The following is a 24,340-nucleotide window of genomic DNA, read 5'->3' as shown; positions in this document are numbered from 1 at the left end:
CATAAATTGTCAGCAGAACAAAATACAGGAAAATCTGTTTAGTTTCCTTCTGCATTATTTTTAGAGGCTTGATAAATGGTTTTGTCATAGCATTTTAAATAGAGTTTCACTTGCCACTAAGTAAAATCAACAATTAAATGACAGAATGTTTAAATTCTATCTTGTTCTTTGCAACAAACCAGCTAGAAGGAGTGACATTCTGGGCTTTCTGAGCATTGTCAATTGACCTGTAGTGCAGTAGTTTACTGCAGATGGTTTGGAAGCTTCAGTGCAATGACATGGGAAGGATGTTTCCAGTGGTGTATGGTTACCATCGAGCCCTCTGCAGCTAAATTCTTGTGCAGAAATCACTTGGAATTGCTGTTCTGCAGTCAATCAAGACCTAATGCTCAGTGTGATACAGTCTGGAACGTGTTGCATAACTCTGGTGAAAGTTGAATCTATAGGCTCTGGCTAACAATGTTCTGCTTCAAACCAAAGGACGGGGCCATGAAGGCCATAAACACTTTGAAGCCCTTCAGAAGATTGCCAGTTGGTCTGTCTGCATGTTGGTAGAACCAAGAGCTACCTAAGTTGAGATGTGACTAGAATATTTCTGGACAATTATCTTGAACAAAATTCTTGAGCAAAAGACTAACGTGTTTGATAAACATACTTAGTGCCAAAATTGTCTTTCCTACCCATCTAGTCACTAGAGATAGACTTTGATTGACCTCATTCACTGAAGGGACAATTATACTTACAGGTTTTTTAGGGCAGAGGATAAATGAGTCAAGGCTGGGAGGCAAGATCACTGCCTACCTGCCCCTTTATCTCAGACTCCTGCATGAATTATAAGCTCATACAATTCTCAGGTATATTTTCAATTTCACTAACATTTGTAGTAACAAATTATGGAAAACATTGAGAAGAATGGAAATTCCAGAACACTTAATAGTATTCATGAGGAAACTACATAGACCAGGAGGCTGGCGTTCGAACAGAACAAGGGGATGCTGCATGGATTAAAATCAAGAAGGGAGTGTGTCAGATTTGTATCCTTTCACCATACTTATTCAATCTGTATGCTGAACAAATAATCTGAGAAGCTGGACTATATGAAGAAGAACATGGCATCAGGGTTGCAGGAAGAACCATTAACAACCTGCTATATGCAGATGACACAACTTTGCTTGCTGAAAATGAGGATGACTTAAAGCAGTTACTGATGAAGATTAAAGACTACAGTCTGCAGTATGGATTACACGTCAATATAAAAACAAAAATTCTAACAACTGGACCAATAAGCAGCATCATGATAAATGGATAAAAGACTGAAGTTGTCAAAGACCTCACATTACTTGATTCTATAATCAACACCAATAGAAGCAGTAGTCAAGACATCAGATGATGTATTGCTCTCAGCAAATCTGCTACAAAAGACCTCCTTAAAGTTCTGAAGAGCAAAGATATCTCCTTGAAGACTAAGGTGCACCTAACCTAAGCCATTGTATTTTCAGTTGCCTCATATGCATGTGAGAGCTGGACAATGAATAGGGAAGACCGAAGAAGAGTTGATGCTTTTGAGTTGTGGTGTTGGCGAAGAATACTGAAAGTGCCATGGACTGCCAAAAGAACTAACAATCTGTCCTGGAGAAAGTACAGCCCTAGTGCTCCTTGGAAGCGAGAATAATTGATTTAATTATTGAATATCAAGAAAATAATACTTTGTCCGTCCTACTTTGGTCTCTGGGGACCATTCCCTGGAGAAGAATATCATGCTTGGTAGAGTGGAGAGTTAACAAAAAAGGGGAAGGCCCTCAACGAGATGGACTGACACAGTGGCTGCAACGATGGGCTCAGGTATAGCAGGTATTGTGAAGCTGGCGCAAGACCGGGCAGTGTTTCATTCTGTTGTACACAGGGTCACTATGAGTTGGAGCCGACTCGATGGCACCTGACAACGACAACAACATTCATAGAGCTCTTTACTTTATGCAAATATTTGTCTAGATCCTATGCAAACCATATGTACAAAAAAGCATATTCCATCACATGCACACATGCCTGCTGACACACACAGCAACTTTTTCCCCTCTCTTATCCCACCCAGTAAAAGCACATATTCCAAATAGTCGAGGTATTTACAACTCAAGTTAAATGTATATTTTCATTAACAACTTAGATGATAGTGCACTCAAAAATAAATAAATTTTAGAGCTTAAACCCACCTTGTTGGGAGTTAGAGAAAGATGATAGAGCACTATGGAAGGTAAGTGTTGAAGGACCTTAGTCATTTAAGAAAGTGGTAAAGAATAAGAAGTGAATTTTAGTAAATCTGAATATCTGAGGAAAAAGACAAACTTTTCACAAACAGGAACAAATCACTATATGTAGTTTGACAAAAAAAAATCTATGAGAATTTAATTATTGAATATCAAGAAAATAATACAGTAATAACAGTTTGTAGGAACTCATCAACGAAAGTATAAACCTTAAATACAATTCTGTCATGTCACCTAAAAATTCAGATTGTTACTAGAGATTTGTATCAAGTTCTGGGAACTGCTGCTAATGTTATATAGCAGCATTTCTCAAACTTTAGTGTGTATAAGAATGACATGAGAAGCCTGTTAAAAAACAAATTCCTTGGCCCCCACCCCTAGGGATGCTGATGGTGCTGGTACTGTAGACCATACCTTGAATAGCTGCCATTTAACGAACTTGGACTGATCTTGAATGCAAAAACTATGAGTAATGGCAACTCCAATTACAGAAGAGAGAATGATGTAATACAAAGAGACTGAATCAGGTAATGAATTAAGCATATGAATGCCTTAGCTTTTACTTTATCCTCCAAGTCCTAGGAGTAACAAGGAACATTTTACCATTAAATATGTAATACTATAAAACAAGGGGTGCTTTTGATGACCCACAAATTATGAGAAAGGCTTGAAATATTAGGTAGGTGGCATCTGTTTAAAGGAAACTACCACATTCCCAAAAGCTTGCAAGAGAGAACTACTGTAAAAGTTAAGAGATGTTTTGAGGGTAGGAGCAGAAGGGAACTGCACAGCCAACAAGATGACTAGTTAGGTCACTTCATTAATAACAGCCAGCTGACTTGGCCCCCATATACTCTACCTCATTTCCCACTGTCCCTAAGCAAGAGACAATAGAGATGTCCTGCCTACACCATGACTGATGAGTATATTTGGGAGGAGAAGCAAGCACCGAATGACTTTCAGTTCCCAGGATATTTGTTGTTGTTTTTGTTATGTGCCGTCGAGTTGGCCCCGACTCATAGAGACCCCTCCTTGGGTTTCCGAGGCAGTATCACTACGGAAGTAGATTGCCCCATCTGCCTTCCGAGGAGTGGCTGGTGGGTTTGAACCGCCAGCCTTCTGGTTAGCAGTCAAGTGCCTTAGGCACTATGCTACCAGAGCTCCCCCAGGTTATTTAGAGATACTTTAATGCCCAGAATGCAATTTATTGGCAACTCCAACTAGCACGATATCCTGCCCCTCCCTTCAATTTCTAGTGGCAGGTTACAGTAAACAGAGCATTTGCAGGAAGGCTAATAAGGAACCCCAAGTTCCAGGAAAAGCAAATGAGAGTTACCAAATATTCAAGGAAAAGCAACACCATGAGAAAAAATAAATGCACCAAATGCAATAAACAGAAGAAGCAAATACACCAAGAAAATGCATTACCTTGAACTAATGAGGATTTTTTAAAATTCTTTTCAGAAGAATAGGAGAATATTAAATACTTGAAATAATAGTTTTTTAATATATTTATATGAGAAAAAAGAAAATTCAGTAAACAGACTGAATAGGAGAATAGATACAGCAGAATAGCAAATAATGACCTTGAAGACTGAGCAAAGGAGTTCTCCTCTAGTTATAGTGTAAGAGACAAAGAATGGAAAGTAGAGAAGTTATGAGATCTGCAAGCTCCATTCAGAAGTTCTAAAGCAAAAGCTCAGGAAGGAAAACAGAGCAACAGTGGTGTTAACATAATATCCATTGGAAAAATAAAGAAAAAATATGAGAGTCAAACAAAAGAAAATCAAATAATATTAATGTCTTCATTAATATTACTGCTCTTGGAAATAATGAGAGTGAAAGTGAAACACATAACAGAAGGACTAAGAGATAAAGTTGAAAACTCCCCAAAATCTAGAGCGATTATACCAAGGGATGAAAATTAAGAAAGAAAAGATGGGACAATAAGAGAATTTTCCAGAAGTCCAGTATCCAAAAAGTTAAAAAAAAAAAAAAAAGTTCCCAGAAAGATAGAACAGAGAAAAGAAAGGGTAGAAAATCATCACTGAAGTAATTCAGGAGGGTTTTCCTAATGCCTTGGGTCCACTGAGTGCCCAAGACAGTGAAAATAAATCCACACTAAAACATGTTGTTGTGATGTTTTGAAGATAATGCCTTATAATTTTCCAACCAAAAACCAAAGTCATTGCCCTCGAGTCCAACCTGACTCATAGGGACCCCTCCTTGGGTTTCCAAGGTCCTCTCACTATGGAAGTAGATTGACGAATCTTCCTTTTGAGGAGTAGCTGGTGGGTTTGAACCGCCAGCCTTCTGGTTAGCAGTCAAATGCCTTAGGCACTATGTCATCAGAGCTCCTTTATAATCTTCCAGGGAGTGAGATCTTATATAAAAAGGATCAAGAATCATAATAGCCTGGGATCTCAAGAACAACACTGGAAGCTAAAAAGCAGTAGAACCACTCTTTCACAATTTTGTAGGAAAATTACCAGAACCCTATATCTAGCGGAAGTATCAATCAGGTGTGAGAGTAAAATATATTTTCAGACACACAAGTCTCAAATATTTACCTCTCATCTACCTTTTATGAAAAAAGAGAATGTAACAGAAAAGAGTTAAATATGGGCTGCAGAGCATCCAAACCGTGAGAGAAGTGAAACAAATCCCCAGGAATGAAGATCCCAAATTAGTAACTTCAGTGCAACTAAAGAGTAACCTGTCCGGGAAGAGGAAAGATGATGGTGTAAGTAGCTACATTCTCCCATCCCCCGCCTCCACAGCAAAAATAGTTCAACAGTAGTCTCCAAACTCTAGAAACCAGAGAGTTACAGTGTCTAAGCAAACAGTGGATTAGTAAAACGCCTTCTCCAGTGAATAATTTGTGTAGTAATTGTTAAATGGGAATCAAATTTTCTGTGTAAATTTTCACTGAAAACACAATAAAATGTTATTTAGAAGGAAACAGCCTGCTTTAAAATGGTAGGATACATTTCTTTTTCTTCTACTATAGATGTTCTTTGGCCTCTTCCACCTTTACTTAATGGCACAGCAATTCTACTCTTAGATATATATCTGAAAGAATTTAAAGGGAGAACTCAAACAGATACTTGTACACCAGTATTCACAATAGCCAAAAGGTGGAAACAACACAAATGCCCATCAACAGATGAATGAGTCAATAAAAGGTGGTATGTCCATGTCATCAAATATTGTTCAGCCACAAAGGGAAATAGCATTCTGATACATGCTACCACATGGCTAAATCTTGAAAACATTAAGCTGGGTGAAATAACTTAGACAAAACAAAGTGTTATATGACTCTAGTTACATGAATTATCCAGGCAAATTACTGCTGTGTTTGTAATGATGAAAATTTAGAAACAACTCAAATGCCTGTTAGTAGGGACATTGTTAAACTGCAGAACATAAATATTTTTGAGTAATAGCATGTGAAAAACAAAAACAAACAAGACAAAGAACAGCTCTATATGTTTGATATTGTGGCACTGTTTGTGTTTCACAAATCACAAGACTGAATTCCTATATTTATGAGTATATATGAAAATTCTTAGAAAAAGATTAATAGCATGTGTCCCAAACTTTAATTTTATTAATCTCTAGCTCATTCATGTGTTTAACAACTAACCTACTCCTCACATACCGACTATCTCATTATCCAACATTTCATATTTACAATAGTAAAAGTCTACTCTCCAACTATTTTGCACATTAATGCTGTATGTCTGGCAGAACAAAAGCCAAGGTGTGAGGTGTGAGTAACACTACTTGTGATGGTCAAACTTTTGTGTTAACTTGGCTGGGCCATGATTCTCAGTGGTTTGGCGGTTATGTAATGATGTAATCTAGCAGTTATGCAATGAATGATATAATTTGGCAGTTATGCAGTGATATGATTTGGTAGTTGTGTAATGATGTGTTTTGGCATTTATGTAGTGATGTAAATTTGGCAGGTATTTGATAATATAATCATCATCCATTTTATGATCTTATGTGGTCATCCTCCATTTTTGCTTTAACACTGATTTTCAAATAATGACCTGGACTTTGGAACTTAACTGTGTTGCAAAGAGAAGAGTAGGTATATTTCTTGAACATGTAGTATGTGTAAGGAGTTGTCCCTAGGAGTTAGGATTAGAGCAATGAATGAAACAGAGCTTATATGCTACTAGGAGAAAAGAAGCCATGAACAAGGAAATCTATTATGTGTCAGGTGATGGTAAGTGCAAAGAAGAAAAGTAAAACAAGTGTAAGACAGATAGGAAGTACAGGGATGATGGAAGGATACATGCTATTTTAAGTCACACTGCCCACTGGAACTTTCTGCAAAAATGGATGTGTCCTATAAATTTACACTGTCCAGTACTACAGCCACTACCCTCATGTTGCTGGTGAGCACTTGGAATATGGCTAGTACAACTGAGGAATTAAATTTTTAATTTCATTTTATTTTAATTCACATAAATTTAAATAGCCACAATGCTACCTTATTGGGCAGTGCATTTCTGTAGGACAGTTGGGGAAGAGCTCACTTATAAAGCAACATTTGAGTTTATTCCTGAAGAAATGAGGGAACTAGCCCTGGTTCCAGGCAAATCAATAGCAGGACCTTATTTAGAGTAGTTGGAGGCCAGTAAGACTGGAGCAGAGTGAGCAAGGTAGAGAGTAGAAGCAGGTAAGGCAAAGAAACAGAGAGGGGTTTCATCAGGCAAGGCCTTGGCAACTACTACCATACGGACTTTGCTTATTGAGATGAGAAACCATTAGAAATCTTTAAGCAAACTAGTGATTTGAGCTGAATTTTCAAACGACTGCTGAAACTGTTCTGATAATAAACAATGAGGTGAGGACAGAAGCAGGGGGACAATGCTACTTCAGTAACCAGACTGGAGGTGATGATGGCCTGAAGTAGAGACAGTGGTAGTGGTGGATGGTATTTACTGATGAATCCGATAAGAGAAAGGAAGGAATCAAGAATGAAAGTCAAGAGTCAAGAGTTTTGGCCTGAGCAGATGAGATTTTTTTTGTTGTTGGGGATAGAAGGGTGCGATGTGGACAACATTGGGGGAAAGAATACAAGAGTTCTGCTTTGGCATGGTAAGTAGCAGGTGCCTGGAGCTAGTTATGCTAAACAAAGTCCTGACAAAAAATGATGCTAAACGGGAACCAGAGGCTAAAGGATTCCTTCCTAAAGAATTGATGAAGAGGAGAATTCACACATGTTGTTAGGGCAGCTGTCTTTATGTGAGGGGCAAATCAGGTGGCCCATCATGGACCTTTAAGGCATGAAGATTTTATCTTTACATGTGGCTGTAAGCTTTGGGTCATTATTTCTTATTTTATGTCTTCCATAGGATGGAACAAGTTACATCCCTGTCACAGGTTTGCATCCCCCTGGTCACTCTTCCAGAACTTGAACCCTTGGTGGAGGCTCTGCTCACCTACCAAGGAGATGAACCTCAGGAAATCCTCTGCCCTGAGTTCTTTGAAGCTGTGAATGAGGCCTTTTTACTGTAAGTGATGTCTTTTATCTTCATCCAACTTCATTTTTCCTTTTCTTGGAATGCTTCATAAGTGGGGAGTGCTATGACATTTCAAGCATTTTGGTCTCATCCAAAACCCAAAATCACTGTCATTGAGTCAATTCTGACTCACAGTGACCCCCTTTAACCAGTTGCCCTCTAGTTGATTCCAACTCACGGCGAGCCCATGTGTGTCAGCAGTACTGCACTCCATAGTCTTCAGTGGCTCACTTTTCAGAAGTATATTGTCAGGGCTTTCTCCTGAGGTGCCTCTGGGTGGACTCGAACCTACAATCTTTCGGTTAACAGCCAAGTGTATTAACTATTTGCACCATCCAGCGACTCCCCGACACCATTTTACACTCTGAAAAATTATCGAGGACCCAAAGAGATTTTTTTTGAAAATATGGGTCATATCTATCAATACTTTTACCTTATTTGAAATTAAAACTGATAAATTTAAAAAATACTTACTTCATTTAAAAAATAATAATAAACCCATTACATGTTAACACAAGTAATATATTCTTATGAAAAACAATTATTTTTTCTCTCCCCCCAAAATCGCTTGAAATGATTAGCATTGTTTTATATTTTTACAAAACTCCTTATTATTTTCTGGCTTAAAAGAAGAGAGCAACAGTCTCATAACTGCTTCTGTGTTCAGTCTGTTGTGATATATTGTTTTGTTTGAAGTATATGAAGAAAATTCAGCCACACAAAGATACGTAGTTAGAAAAGGCAAGATTATTTTAATAACCATTTCAGGAATTTGCAAAGTATGTGGTACCAGGAGAAAACTTTAAGATTCAAATAGTCATTCAGTACTTTAAGTATTTCTGTACCATATGTGCTTGTTGACAAGATTTCACATGAAAGACTTTCTTCTATGCTTAGTTAGTGCTGATATAAGACAAATACAAGCAACACAGGAAGTCCAGCTAGGCCTATGAATTCTCTTATTTGTAAGGCTGAGATAATAACTTATCATGACCACTTTTGGATTACTTAATTCCTTTTTGTTTAGACTCCAATGATTGGTGTCAAATTGATGCCACAACTTAACTAGCACCATAATGATATTTGAAAATATTCTGTCAAAAGATACAATAAAGTTAATTATTGACATCATAAAGCCAAAGGAAAAATAGCTTTTCTCATAATTTTACTTTTTGTTTGCAGTTTAGCCCACTTTGTTTGGAGTAGATGTATCCTTTCTGTGAGTCAGAGAATTCTGTGATATGTTGGCTTCACCTTTTCCTTCATCTTTAGACATAGATGGTGCAACTGTGGAATAAGAAAGCAAATATTTTAATCCTCCTTTTTTAAGCATCCATTCTCTAATATAAAAAAATATAAACAAATTTTCTTTTTGAACAAAATATTATCAAATTCTAAAATAATAAGTCTTAGATAAAATTTTAAAATTTAGAAAAATATTCTTTAGAAAATATATTTTTGTAAAATAAGACAGTAAAGTGTTCTTGTTTCTTATTGTACTTCTGTGTAGGTACAGAGAAAACATCAGAATTTCTAAAATAATGATTTGTTTGATGCTAATAGGATTATGCGACTACTCACCTGCCATCTGTTGTCGTACTGTGATGGCTTGCAAATTGTTGTAAGGCTGAGGCTATGCCACTGGTATTTCAGATACCATCAGGGTCACCCATGGTGGACAGGTTTCAATACAGCTTCCAGACTAAGACAAACTCGGAAGAAGGAAAGGGCCATCCACTTCTCAAAGAATTGGCCAGTGAAAATCTTATAAATAGCAGTGAAACACTCTGATATAGTACTGGGAAACTTTATGAATATCCCTGAAGCATTGACTGATATAGGGTCAGAATATGAGCCCCTCTGCTTATGCACAGGGAGATAGCTCAGGGTGCAGAAGAGTATGAAGGGATGGACACTGGGAGGAGGTAACTATGGGGAGGAAGTAGGAGGGGAGCTGCTGCATTGTAAATTTTGGTCAATGACATGAGACAAAGTACATGTGAACTGCTGTATGAAAAGTGAATTTACTCTGTAAATCTTCACCCAAATCCTAAAAAAAAAAAAAACCAATGGATTTAAAAAAAAAAAAAAAAAGAATATGAGCCCCTTAGGTCAGAAGGGACTCAAAATACGACTACAGAAGAGCTGCCTCCTCAGTAAAGTAGACATTAATGATGTAGATGTACTCGAGTAAAGCTTTTGGGACCTCCATTTGCTGATGTGGCATGACTCAAAATGGGAAGAAACAGCTGCAAATATCCATTAATAATCAGAACATGGAATGTACAAAATATAAATCTGGGAAAATTAGAAGTTGTCAAAAATGAAATGGAATGCATGAAGATCAATATTCTAGGCATTAGTGAGCTAAAATGGACTGCTTTGGCCATTTTTAATCAGACAACCTTCTGATCTACTTTGTCAAGAATGACAAAATGAAGAGGAATGGTGTGGCATTCATCATCACTAAGTTTCAAGATCTATCCTGAAGTACAGTGCTGTCAGTGATAAGATAATACCCATATGCCTCCAAGGAAGACTAGTTAATACTACTGTTATTCAAATTTACCACCAAAGACAAAGACTATGAAATTGAATATTTTTAGCAACTTCTGCAGTCTGAAATTAACCAAACATGCAATCAAGATGTGCTGATTATTACTGGTGATTGGAATGCAGAAGTTGGAAACAAAGAAGAATCACCAGTAATTGGAAAATATGGGCTTGGTGATAGAAATGGCACTGGAGATTACATGGTAGAATTTTGCAAGACCAATAACTTATTCATTGCAGGTACCTTTTTTCAACAACATAAAGGGTGGCTATACACGTGTACTTCACCACATGGAGTACACAGGAATCAGATCAACTACATCTGTGGAAAGAGGTGATGGAGAAGCTCAATATCTTTAGCCAAAATAAGGTCAGGAGCTGACTGTGGAACAGACCATGAACTGCTCATATGCAAGTTCAAGTTGAAGCTGAGACAATTAAAACAAGTCCATGAGAGCCAAAATATGACCTTGATTATATCCCTCCTGAATTTAAAGACCATCTAAAGAATAGATTTGGTGCATTGAACACCAGTGACTGAAAACCCAATGAACTGTGGGATGACATCAAGAACATCAACCATGAAGAAAGCCAAAGGTCACTAAAAAGACAAAAAAAGAAGACCAAGATGGATGTCAGAAAAAACTCTGAAACTGGCCCTTGAATGGAGAATAGCTAAAGCAAATAGAAGAAATGACCAGATAAAAGAGCTGAACAGAAGATTTCAAAGAGCAGCTCAAGAATACAAAGTCAGTTATTATACTGAAATGTGCAATGACCTGGAGTTAGAAAGCAAAAAGGGAAAAATATGGCATTTCTCACACTGAAAGAACTGAAGAAAAAATTCAAGCCTCAAGTTGCAATATTGAAGAATTTTATGGCAAAATATTGAATGGTGCAGTAAACATCAAAAGAAGATGGAAGGAATAGACAGTCACTGTACCAAAAAGAATTGGTTGATGTTCATCCATTTCAGGAGGTGGCATATGATCAAGAACCAGTGGCACTGAAGGAAGAAGTCGAAGCTGCACTGAAGGAATTGGCAAAGAACAATGCTCCAGGAATTGACAGAATACCCATTGAGATGTTTCAACAAATGGTTGCTACATTAGAGGCCCTCACTCGTCTGTGTGAAGAAATTTGGAGGACAGCTACCTGGCCAACTGACTGGAAGAGATCTATATTTGTACCCTTTCCAAAAAAAAGGTGATCCCACAGAATGTGGAAATTATCAAACAATATCACTAATATCACATGCAAGTAAAATCTTGATGAAGATAATTCAAAAGCGGTTGCAGCAGCATATTGACAGAGAACTTCCAGAAATGCAAGCTGGATTCAGAAGAGGATGTGTAACGAGGGATATCATTGCTGATGTCAGAGGGATCTTGGCTGAAAGCAAAGAATACCAGAAAGTTGTTGTCTTGTGTTTCGTTGACTATGCAAAGACATTCCATTGTGTGGATCATGACAAATTATGGATAATATTGAGAAGAATGGGAATTCTAGAACACTTAATTGTGCTCATGAGGAACCTGTACATAGAGCAAGAGGCTGTTTGTGAACAAGGGAATACTGCATGGTTTAAAATCAGGAAGAGAGTGTATCAGGGTTGTATCTTTTCACCATACTTATTTAATCTGTATGCTGAGCAAATAATCTGAGAAGCTGGACTATATGAAGAAGAGCTTGGCATCAGGATTAGAGGAAGACTCATTAATCACCTGCAATATGCAGACAACACAACTTTGCTTGCTGAAGATGAAGATGACCTGAAGCACTTCCTGGTAAAGATTAAAGAAAATTAATGTTTGCAGTATGGATTACATCTCAACATAAAGAAAATGAAAATCCTCACTACTGGACCAATAAGCAGCATCATGATAAATGGAGAAAAGATTGAAGTTGTCAAAGATTTCATATTACTTGGTACCACTATCAATACCAATGGAAACAGCAGTCAAGAAACCAGATGACATATTGCATTGGGCAAAAATGTTTCTTTCAAGACTAAGGTGTGTCTAACCCAAGCCATGGTATTTTCAGTCACTTCATATGCATGTGAAAACTGAACAATGAATGAAGAAGATCAAAGAAGAGTTGAAGCTTTGGAGTTGTGGTGTTGGAAAAGAATACTGAAAGTACCATGGACTGCCAGAAGAACTAACAAATCTGTCCTGCCTTCCGAAGTACAGCTGGAATGCTCCATGGCCAGAGAATGGCCAGACTTCATCTCACCTACTTTGGTCATGGTATCAGAGGGGACCATTCCCTGGAGAAGGATATCATGCTTGGTAAAGTAGAGGGTCAACAAAACGGGAAGATCCTCAACAAGATGGATTGACACAGTGGCTACAATGATGGGCTCAGGTATAGCAAGGATTGTGAGGTTGGCACAGGACTGGGCAGTGTTTTGTTATGTTGTACATAGGGTCACTATGAGTCAGTGCTGACTTGACAGCACCTAACAACAACAACAATAGGGTTACAAGGTTGTGGGATGGCACAAATGGTTTATTATCAGCCAACTAAAAGGTTGATAGGAGCTCTGATAGTGTAGTGCTTAAGGCATTTGACTGCTAACCAGAAGGCTGGTGGTTCAAACCCACCAGCCACTCCTCGGAAAGAAGGTTGGGCCATCTACTTCCGTAGTGATACCGCCTCAGAAACCCAAGGAGGGGTCACTATGAGTCGGGTCCGACTCCATGGCACATAACAACAACAACAATGAAAGGTTGATGGTTTGAACACATCCAGTGGCACTGCAGAAGAAAGGCTTGGTGTTATGCTTCCCTAAAGATTACAGTGAAGAATGTCCTATGGACCACAGTGGTTTGGGCTTGGTTATTTTTAAGATGGGGTTACAGATACTGTAGCAGGTATCACCAGAGAGCATAGTAGAAGACCGAAAAACAAAACTGGTTAATCTCTGAAAATATTCCTATTTATATCCTGAATGTGTACTACCTTAGAAAATTCTTACAGTCACAAGAGTACAAATACATGTTCCATTATATATCAAAATTATGACATCATCACACATCATATAGCCTCTGGAAAACTCCACTGTACCCTTGTGGGAGAGGGGAAAAATGTAAGTGACATTTAGTTTCATTATGAAAATTGTTTTGATCTCACAGAACCCACTGAAAAGGGTCTCAGGCCCCCTACCCTGACAAGGGCTCTGTGGACCATACTTTCTCACTGCATGATCTTATTAGTGCTACTACTGTAATAATAAGATTCTAAGTTAGGAGTTACTTTTTCTGGAATGTTTCGAAACATTGTCCTCTTTCTTCTTAGCAAGTGTACCCAACTATACTAATTCCTAGATTCTACTCAGTCTCAGATAATAAGATGTAAAGCTTTCATGTTTCTGAATCCAAGATACAGAGTCTGGGGTAGTTAAGTTTGTGTGTCAACTTGGCTGGGCCTGGTTGAGTGACTGGGCAGCTGGATGTAGTATTCCCCATGATGAGACTGGTAATCAACTCCATGGTGCAATCTACTGTGAGCAACTGTGTAACTGCCATAGGGATGTGGTCTGCTTCCTGTAAATAAGAAGCCTTGGGGAATGGTCTCTAGCTTATGGCATGCTTGAACCCTGCATGTAGTCTTGTCCTTGTTCAGTAGCCTGCCATGCTCTGCCAACCTTGTGACTTTCAATGGACTTGAATTAAAGGCCTGCCGTGTGGTTTGATAACATCGGGACTGTGCCTTTTTACTTGTCAACCTTGAGCTTGTCAGCCTCAGCAGCCAGCAGATGAGTGAAGAAAAGCCTCTAGCTTCAGTGGGCCGGGAGTAGGAGGCAGAGCTGAAGCTCAAGGTTGAGGGGCTTTTACCCAGCCCCTGGAGCCTGGCACTTTGAATTCAGACTTAAAGCCTCCAAACTGTAAGAGAATAAACTCCTGTTTCTTCAAGCATCCCATCTGTGGTATAGTCTTGTCAGAGCGGTACTAGGTAACCAGAACAGAGTTGATGTGATTTTAAAATGGTATTTACTACTTATGAATCTTAAATTTTATTAAAAGTACTAAGGTTTTTAAAATATCTTACTAATCTTGTCTTTTTCATTCAATTATTTATTACAGCAGTGCTTTTCAGAGAGAACTTAGAGAATTTCTGGGTCATATGTTACTTTTTGAGTTTTTTAGTTTTTATGGTACTTTTGTGTTTTAAAGAACTGCCAAGCTGTTTTCCACAGAGGCTATACCATTTTACATTCCCACCAGCAGTAGATAATGGTTCCAGTTCCTCCACAGCCTCACCATTTGTTGTTTGCTGTTTTGATTTTATCTTAGCCATCCCGGTGGAAGTGAAGTGATAGCTCATTGTGGTTTTAATTTGCATTGAGATATTTACTTTTAATTAAAATGATCTTTGCCTATCACCTTGGAAGCTCCATTTCTTATCTATTTAGGAATACATCTCAGAGAAGAATAGAATTCTAACAACTTGTCTTTCCAGGATTACTTTTTCAACAAGAGTTGAACTGATGGCAGATGGGATGATGACACTTCTCACATTCTCTATGAAACCCCACAAAGCTCTTCCACAGTCACTGGTGAGGAGGAGACATGCTTAGAAAATAGCTCTGCACACTCCACCCACAGTGCTTAGCCAGAAGCCTCCGCAAGTCAGCCCTCTCTTCCTTCCTTCTTGTTTTACATGTGGTAGCATGTCTTCTCTCAGCAACTCACACAACTTATTTGGTTTGGAAAATTATCTTTGCAAATCCGCAAGGGCAGACTATCCAGAAATGCTGGGTGGTCTATCACTTGTCTAATTCCTATGGCTTCCACTCAGCAGTTCCCCAAGCTGTGGTGTAAGAGCTGGAGCCTTTCCATGGACACATGCCCATAGACGCAGCACCCGAGCCATGTGTTGACACAGGGAGGCTGATTCAGTCAATCATTGCAAATTACCACCCCCATACCCAACCTTACCCCCTACCCCAGCCCCTTTAATAGTTCTCCAAATGTGCTGCGTGGTCATTTAGAAACCACATACTTTCACTGACTGATGTGCCCTGCCCTGTGTTTAGCCTTCCAACTATTTGCTTACCATAATACACCAGTGGAATTTCATCTGTTTCACAATTGGCTGGATGTCTTTGGCTTTGGCTTCCAAATACAGTCATGTATTTTAAGAAAGAGGCTGCCTCTTTTCTTTTAAACAGCAGATGCTTGCCCCCTCTGAGGTTTAGATAACCTAGAGGAACTTTTTAATTTCTTGGCCCAAATGTCAAACCTAACTTTTCATGTCCATCCAAGGGATTACCATTTTAGCCACCTGTGGGCTACAGATTGCGTAAAACCTCTCTGGGAGGACTGCTGAGGTTCTTCCTAAGTCTGTGGAGTACACATAATTTAGCATGACAGGCCTTCTGAAGTAAAGCCAAGTCCATTGCTTCAAAAATATTGATATTGCAGCATTATTCACAATAGCAGAATGATGGAAACAACCTAAGTGTCCATCAACAGATGAATGAATAAACAAACTTTAGTACATACACACTATGGAATACTATGCAATGATAAAGAATAATGATGAATCTGCAAAACATCTCACAACACAGATGAATTTGGAGACCATTATGCTGAGTGATATAAGTCAATCACAAATGGACAAATACTGTATAAGACCACTATTATTTTTTTAAAAAAGAAAGGTTTCCACAAAGAAAAAATAAATTATTTGATGGTTAGTGGGGATGAGAGGGGGAGGGAGGGAAAATTATTAACTAGATGGAAGGCATGTGTTAGTAATGAGGAAGGGAAGGCAATACACGTTATAGGGGAAATCAGCACAACATGACCAAGGCAAAGGAAGACACTGAGAGGAACACAGAAGTAAAGGGCAACTGTGGTACTTACGGGAGCTCTGGTGACGTAGTGCCTAAGGCATTTGACTGCTAATCAGAAGACTGGCGGTTCAAACCCACCAGCCACTCCTCGGAAGGATGATTTGGCAATCTACTTCCATAGTGATACCCCCTCAGAAACCCAAGGAGGGGTCACCATGAGTCATATCTGACTCAAGGGCAGTGAGTTTTTTTTTTTTTTTTTTTTTAAATGGTAATTACTGTAACATAGGCAATCCTGAACAATAATATCAACAAACAATAGTTGACAAATGGATACATAGGTAGATAGGTATTCTAAAGAAGTGTGGGAGGGTATAAAGGAGCACATCCACCTGCAGATAGAGATTTGATTGTGGATATTTCTACATACATAATTGTAGGTACTGCATGTATATTAATATAGATAATAGAGCATATAAGGGGCACAGTCATGGAAACTTCTTAGACATAACCAGATACTCATGGGATGAATTTCCTAGGTACGAAGTGAAGGGACCATAGACTTGGTAGGCATCTACATCAATTGGCACAACATAGTTCATAAAGATAATGTTCTTCATCCTACTTAGGTGAGTAGCAGGTGAGGTCTTAAAAGCTTGTGAGTAGCCTTCTAAGATAACAACTATTGGTGTCTTCCTGTCTGGAGTAAAGGAGACTGAAGAAAACAAAAGACTCTACAGAACAATTAGTCCAGAGGTCTAATGGACCACATGAACCATAGTCTATACAACCTGAGACCAGAAGAACTAGATGGTGCCTGACTACCACTGCCAACCATTCTGACTTGGATCACAACAGAGTGTGCTAGACAGAGTGGGAAAAAAATGAAGAACAAAAATTAAATTCACACACACACACACACACACACACACACAAAAACATTTTACTGGTGTAACAGAGATTGGAGAAACCCCTAAGATTATGGCTCTAAGACATCCCTCTGACCTGGAACTGAAGCTATTCCTACACCACCTTTCAAATGATAGATAGGCCCAATAAAATAAATAATAACACCCAAGAGGAACGTTTTCCTTAGAATAATCAATTATATGAGATCAAAAGAACAACATTTGCCTAAAAGCAAAAATGAAGGGACAGGAAGGGCTAAAAACATTTGAAAGAAAGAAAACAGGGAACCCAGGGCAGAAATGGGGATTGCTGACACATTTGAGGAATCCAACCAATATCATGGAATATTTATGTACAAACTATCGCATAGGAAACTAATTGGCCCTGTAGACTTACACCTAAAGCACAATAAAATAAAATAAATAATTAATAAATAAAATAGTGCTACTATGAAGAAAACAAAAATATTGAGAAGTTTAGTGAATGGATGGAACATTTTTTTCTACATACTTGGAATGAATGAAACAATGAACAAATGAAGAATGAATGCATGACCAACCAACTTCATCAGAGTTAGCTTATTTAACAAATAAGGTGAGCATATCTTTTATACTCTAGACCACAAGGCTTTTGAGAGTCAAAGGGATGCTTTTATGACTATGTGGGATAACAAACGTAAACCCATCTCATACAGGTAGACATATGTCCACCCTAGATTTAAATGGGTCCAGTGCTTGTCATGTGCATAGCAAGCTACTTGGCACCCAGAGTAAACACTCAATAACTGGTAGAATATTGCTATTATCATTACTGACTTTCCTAATAGTTACAATATTTTGGATGAGATTTAGTATTAGATTTTCTCAAGCTGATTTTCTCCTACCTGAAAATCACTAAATAAAAGTGAGATGTAAGCTAAATTCCCATTGCTGAAAGAGCTAATATCGTTTCCAGAGATGCCTAATGAGAACATTATCGATTACCCTACAAGAAGAACCTAAGCTATGCTCCATGAATACCTTACTAATGAATAAATGACTCATCTGGCTTGATCTTACATAGTACATTATGAAAAGATTTAACTGAAATTAATAAAAGGAGCTAGAGATTATTTAACTATTATCAGTATGGCCATATTCATTTTGCAAACTGAGAAAACGAGACTCTGAAAATCAAAAATATATTACAAGGCTGACCTGCAACCAAACTTCTGGTTTTGTGTTTTTTTCAACTTGGGTAGGAAAAATCAGGCTTTCAGTGTTGTCAAATATTATAGGTGACTGTCCCAATGAACAAAGGTCACTGCAATACTAAAGACATAGAAGTAGCAAAGAGATAGTAGTAACTAAAGCTCCCATTTTTATTTACCCAGCTACTGAGACTCCCTGGCATCCTTTTATATTTTTCTTTAATACGATATGTTCACAAAATCAGTCACTAAAAAAGTTTTCTTTTCAAAAAAAAATAGTCAGAAGTTCCTTCTTATTTGGGTTTGAACATTTCATTTACTCTGTGATTTCTGCCTTTTGCTTTGGACTTCTCTGCACAGATAGCTGGTAGTGATGCCTCATCTCACTCAATTTAATATGCTTCTTAGGTCAGGTTATGATGGAAATATACCTATAGGATATAATTGACAGTATTTGTTCCAATTCCTTGGAATTAAGTGATTAAAAATTTTTTTTTTTTTTTTTCCTCTGGCAGCACAAAGAGTGCTTGATTTTTTTTCTAGTTTGAAAAAGTAGAATATCGCTTGGGCTGGTGTGTTGCGTGAGGGAGCTGCGTCTCTTCTCTGCCTGTCACAGTCAGACACCTCCCTCCTCAGGATCTATGATCCATCCTTGCAAAAAATTTAATTCTGCATTCTGGTTTTATGGGTTTTTTTTTTTTTTTTTTTTTTGGTAGCTATTAAAAAAAATTGGAAGCAAAATGACTTAAGAAACAACTGGGCCAAATCTCTTTACCTCCTACTTCTTTGTGGAGAGGATGGGGCAAATACCTGCCTCACAAAGTTGAGTATTTTAGAGAAACAAAGTATAGTTTAAAAAGTCAAGGGGCATCTGTTAGAAATAGTGTTATAGAAGGAGGTGTTGACAGGGGAAGTGCCCTGTATAGGTTTCTCCTGCCTTGTGTCAAAAATTGTTACTAAAACTCAGATGTTCCACGTAAAAGCACTGATTGGGAGTCTATCTCCCATTATTTTAAAGGGGAGAATTATAACAGTTCACACCAATCCCAAGTGCCTTAACAGTTTTCTAAAGTATTCCTGTAATATAGAGGACTACCCATGGTTATTAGGGAGGAATTTTGTGGAGCTGAGTTGGTTTTTTCCTTTTTATTTTAAACTTTGCTGCTGTTGTTGTTGTTGTTGAGAATTTACACAGCACAACAAACACCACGGCAACCATTTCCACATGTATAATTCATGACATTTATATTCTTCAAGTTATACAAGAGAATCCTTTTCTGAGTTGTTTCTCCTCCATTAACCTAAACTCACTGCCTGCTACGAGTTCTGTCTAATTTTTCCAGTTGCTGATGTCACTTTGATACTATATAGATAGTTCTTAAAAGAACATAACGCCCAAGGTAGACCTTTTTTACTAGTTAAGCTAAACTATTGTTTGGTTTTGAGACTTTGGAGGATATTTTTACTTTAAGTTTTAAAGATTATCTTTGAACAATAGTTTCAGGGGTTCACCTAGCCCCTTGGCTCCAGAAAGTCTGGATTCCATGATAGTTTGAAATTGTTTTCTGCATTTTCCCCCTTTTGTTCAGAATTTACTCATGGACTCTGATCAGAATGTTCAGTAATGGTAGCTGGGCACCATCCTATTCTTCTGGTCTCATGGCAAAGGAAGCAGCTGTTCATGGAGCCAATTAGCCACATGCTAATGCCTTCTTCCTTCTACTCCTGACTTTCCTTATCCCTCTGTTACTCCAGGTGAATAGAGAGAAAAATTTTAGTGCCTTGGATGGCTGAGTGCAAGCTTTTAAGACCCCAGGCACTACACAGCAAGCTAGGAAATAGAACAGAAGCAGTGAACAACTTAATAGGCCAATTAACTGGGATGACCCTAAACCTTCAAACCATGGACCCAAATCCTATGAGGTTTTTGGTTGTACATAAGCAGCCTCAGCAGCTACTTTTTTTTTTGGTCATTGTATATCTATCTCACAATTTTTTTTTTTTTTTTTTTTTTTTTACAGTTTTTCCTCCCCTCCTCTCTCACCCCTGGTAAGCAACAAAGAAGGTTTCCTTCCATATATAAACCTTTCCTTGACTTTTTTACAATAATGAACTAATGCAATATTTGTCCTTCTGTGGTTGACTTATTTCACTCAGCATAATGTCCTCCAAGTTCATCCACATTACATGGTGTTTGCAGATTCTACATTATTCTTTATTGTCATTGTTGTTGTTAGGTGCCATCAAGTCAGACTCGACTCATAGTGATCCCTCCCTGGGTTTCTGAGGCAGTATCACTATGGAAGTAGATTGCCCCATCTTCCTTCCAAGGAGTGGCTGTTGGATTTGAACAGCCAGTCTTCTGGTTAGCAGTCAAGTGCCTTAGGCACTACGCCACCAGAGCTCCTACATTATTCTTTATTATTGTTATGTGCCATTGAGTCAGACTCGACTCATAGCAATCCCTCCTTGGGTTTCCAAGGAGGTATCACTATGGAAGTATATTGCCCAACCTTCCTTCCGAGAAGTGGCTGCTGGGTTTGAATGGCCAGCCTTCTGGTTAGCAGTCAAGTGCCTTAGGCACTACACTACCAGAGCTCCTACATTATTCTTTGTTGTTGTTATGTGACGTTGAGTCAGACCTGACTCATAGCGACCCCTCCTTGGGTTTCCAAGGAGGTATCACTGTAGAAGTATATTGCCCAACCTTCCTTCCGAGGAGTGGCTGGTGGGTTTGAACTGCTAGCCCTCTGGTGAGCAGTCAAGTGCCTTAGGCACTATGCTACCAGAACTCCTACATTATTCTTTAGTGTTGTATAATATTCCATTGCTATCACACAACTTTTACCAATTCAACTTTTTACAGGCTTACAACTTACTGACATCAATGTCAATAATTGACTCTGCAACCCCATGTTTAATGCAATTTACCCATCATTATTAACCCCCCCTTCCCCTTCGATCCTGTCCCTGATAACCACTAATAAGCTTTGGTCTCTATACATTTGCCTTTTCTTGTCTTTCTATATACATTAAATCATACATATTGTAGTAGGTATCAAGACTTTGTTTTTTCTACTGGCTAAGTAGTATTCCATTGTATGTATGTACCACATTTTGTTTATCCATTCATCTGTTGATGGGCATTTCAGTTGTTTCCACTTTTAGCTATTGGGAATGGTGCTACAGTGAACATTCATGTAGAAATCTCTATTTGAGTCCCTGTTTTCACGTTGTTTGGAATTGCTGGGTCATATGGAGTTCTATTTTTAGTTTTTTGAGGAACTGTCACACTGTCTTACACAACGGCTGTGCCATTTTTGCATTCCTGTCAGCAATGGATAAAGGTTCAGTTTCCCCACATCCTCAACAACATTTGTTATTTTCTTTTTTTTTTCCTTAGCCATCCTTCTTGTTATTACGTGCCATCAAGTCAGCTCTGACTCATAGCGACCATATGTACAGCAGAACGAAACACTTGTCTGGTCATACACCATCCTCACAATCCTTGCTATACTTGAGCCACTTCATTGCAGCCACTGTGTCAGTCTATCTTGTTGAGGGTTTTCCCCTTTTTAGCTGGCCCTCCACTTTACTAAGCCTGACACCCTTCTCTAGGAACTGGCCCTACTGACAACATGACCAAAGTAGGTCAGATGAAGAATGGCCATTCTCACTTCCAAGAAGTATTATGGCTGTGCTTCTTGCAAGACCCTTTTTTTAATTTCAAAACCAACTTGTTGCACATCTGGAGCCCCGTGTATAATGCAAATGTGTTGGCCCAATCAGAATTTGCTATGCCAGGTTATTAAGATGATCTTCTTTTGATGATCTCTTCATCCAATACTGATTATAAAGAGTTATGTATTTGATGCTTCAGAACAAGATAGACTTTACTGATAATAGGCAATTGATATATTGAACATGAGCCCATAAATTGATTGGTTCATGGCCATTAGTAGTGTGCTTGGAATCAAGGCTCTAGAATAAAGACAATTGTTAACACACATGTTCCAATCTATGCTTGAAACAAGGAGCTCTGGTGGTGTAGTGGTTAAAGCATTTGGCTGCTAACCAAAAGGATGGCAGTTCAAACCCACCAGCCACTCTTTGGGGGAAAGATAAGGCAATCTGCTTCCATAAAGATTTACAGATTTGGAAACTTAATGGGGTAGTTCCACTCTGTCTGAAAGAGTCTCTATGAGTTGGAATCTATTTGATGGCAGTGGTTTGGGTTATTTTTGGTGTTTGAGATGAAAACAAAAGTATTGTGTATTTATTGACTTTAGTATAAAACTTATGTAACAACTTAATGTGATTTTGTAACTAAGCTGTATTTTTAATTCAGGTATTTGATAGAACTATCATGTTGCACGATAGATTTCTTTTATATTTTTTTGCATTTATGTGCTGTTTATTGTCAGTAGTTTTGTACATTATGCTGCAGAATATCACCCAGCCACTATGACTTAATGGTATAAATTGCACAGACTGCATTATGGCTGTTCAGAGGGATTAGGAAATGGTCTCTGGCTCTGAAGAGCTTTCACTGAAGTGAAAAACTTTTCTAGTGATGCACCTACTCATGTTACATGGATCCTGGAAACAGACAAATAGTGTGATGAAAGCTGGTCAAGAGATATCACTGCTATTTCAGAGAAGGTGGGAGCCACTTGGCAACCAAACTCCTCCTCTGTACCCCAGAGCTTCCTCTCTCAGGGTTTTCTGGGTCCATGTCAGAAACCACCCTGCTCCACTCCCAAGGGGTGTTCTACTTGCTCTTGCCCTTGAATACTGGACAAAAGCCCCTTTCCAGGGGTCCATTAATGTGACTAGAACTGGTCGACAGCCTGGATTTTGAGAAGACTTCCCTATATACCAAATTGGAAGGAGCACAGGATTCAGACTTCTGGCTCCTAAAGTAAAGCCATCTACTCTCCCCACAGGGCCCAATCCCTATCTTTCTCACCCTCTATCTTGAGGCAGTCACTCTCCACCCTCCTGCCTGGATGGGGTGGCTTTATGTCTAACATGATGACTGAGGACTTGACTATGCATCAGACCACCTGGTTTGAAATCATGACACTACCACTTGCTGGCTGTGAGTCTTTGGGGAAGTTACTGTCTTTCTCTCTCTGCCTCAATTGCCTTACCTATAAAATAAGGATAATAACGGTACCTGTTATAGGGATTAAAATATAAGCAAACTACTTAGAATTGTTCTAGGCTTATACAGGTTGCCACTGAATCAGTTCCAAGTCATGGTGACCCTGTGTGTGTCAGAGTTAGAACTATGCTCCACAGGGTTTTCAGTGGCTGATTTTTCAGAAGTAGATCCTTGTCTTTCTTCTGAGACACCTCTGGGTGGACTCAAACCTTGACCTTTTTAGTTTAGTTTACAGCAAAGTGTGTTAATCATTTGCACCACCCAGGGAATCCTTTCTAGGCTTAGCCCATTGTTGTTGAGTCAATAGTGACCTGATAGGACAGAGTAGAACTGCCTCATAAGGTTTCCAATGCTGAAATGTTTACAGAAGCAGAGTATCACATCTTTCTCCCACAGAGTGACTTGTGGGTTCAAACCACTGACCTTTCGCTTGGCAGCTGAGTGCTTTAACCACTGCACCACTAAGGCTCCTTTCCAGGATTTCCAGCCCTTAATCAGTGGTAGCTACTGGTCCTCCAGCCTCTACTTTCTCATCTTTCCCATCATCAGTCAGCCATGTTGTCCTAAACACCACTCTTTATGACCACACAAGCCCAAACCATCAGCTGTCTCCTGATGTCTGTGCCCTTAGAAGCTGTCTCTCTGAAGATGTGTCTACCCTTTCTGGCTGCACCTATGTCCTCTCCTTCCATGCATTCCCCTCTGGCTTCCATTACCCATCACAACAATGTTCTTGGGAGATCACAAAGGGCCAGTGCAGTGCTCAGTGTTCATTTCCCTTCATCTCACTCATTGCCGGAGTTGGATTTGATGCATTGAACGCCAATGACCGAAAGCCAGATGAATTATGGGAAGATATCAAGAACATTATCCATGAAGAAAGCAAGAGATCACTAAAAAGACAAGAAAAGA

The 24,340-nt window shown here is 38.7% G+C and overlaps 1 protein-coding gene across 1 annotated transcript in view; it reads left to right on the top strand.

Moving 5' to 3' along the window:
• Window positions 1–24,340, top strand: part of FANCC (FA complementation group C) — a 208,014-nt gene that overhangs the window by 127,444 nt on the left and 56,230 nt on the right. Inside the window, exon 6 of the mRNA XM_007939843.1 lies at window positions 7,637–7,795. Within this exon, the coding sequence (XP_007938034.1) occupies window positions 7,637–7,795 (159 nt within the window). The remainder of the gene's footprint in view (window positions 1–7,636; window positions 7,796–24,340) is intronic.

This window comes from Orycteropus afer, unplaced genomic scaffold, assembly GCF_000298275.1.
Source record: "Orycteropus afer afer isolate SDZICR_OR568_19922 unplaced genomic scaffold, OryAfe1.0 scaffold00005, whole genome shotgun sequence".
NCBI classification, from domain to species: domain Eukaryota; kingdom Metazoa; phylum Chordata; class Mammalia; order Tubulidentata; family Orycteropodidae; genus Orycteropus; species Orycteropus afer.
This window is presented reverse-complemented; position numbering and strand designations above follow the sequence as displayed.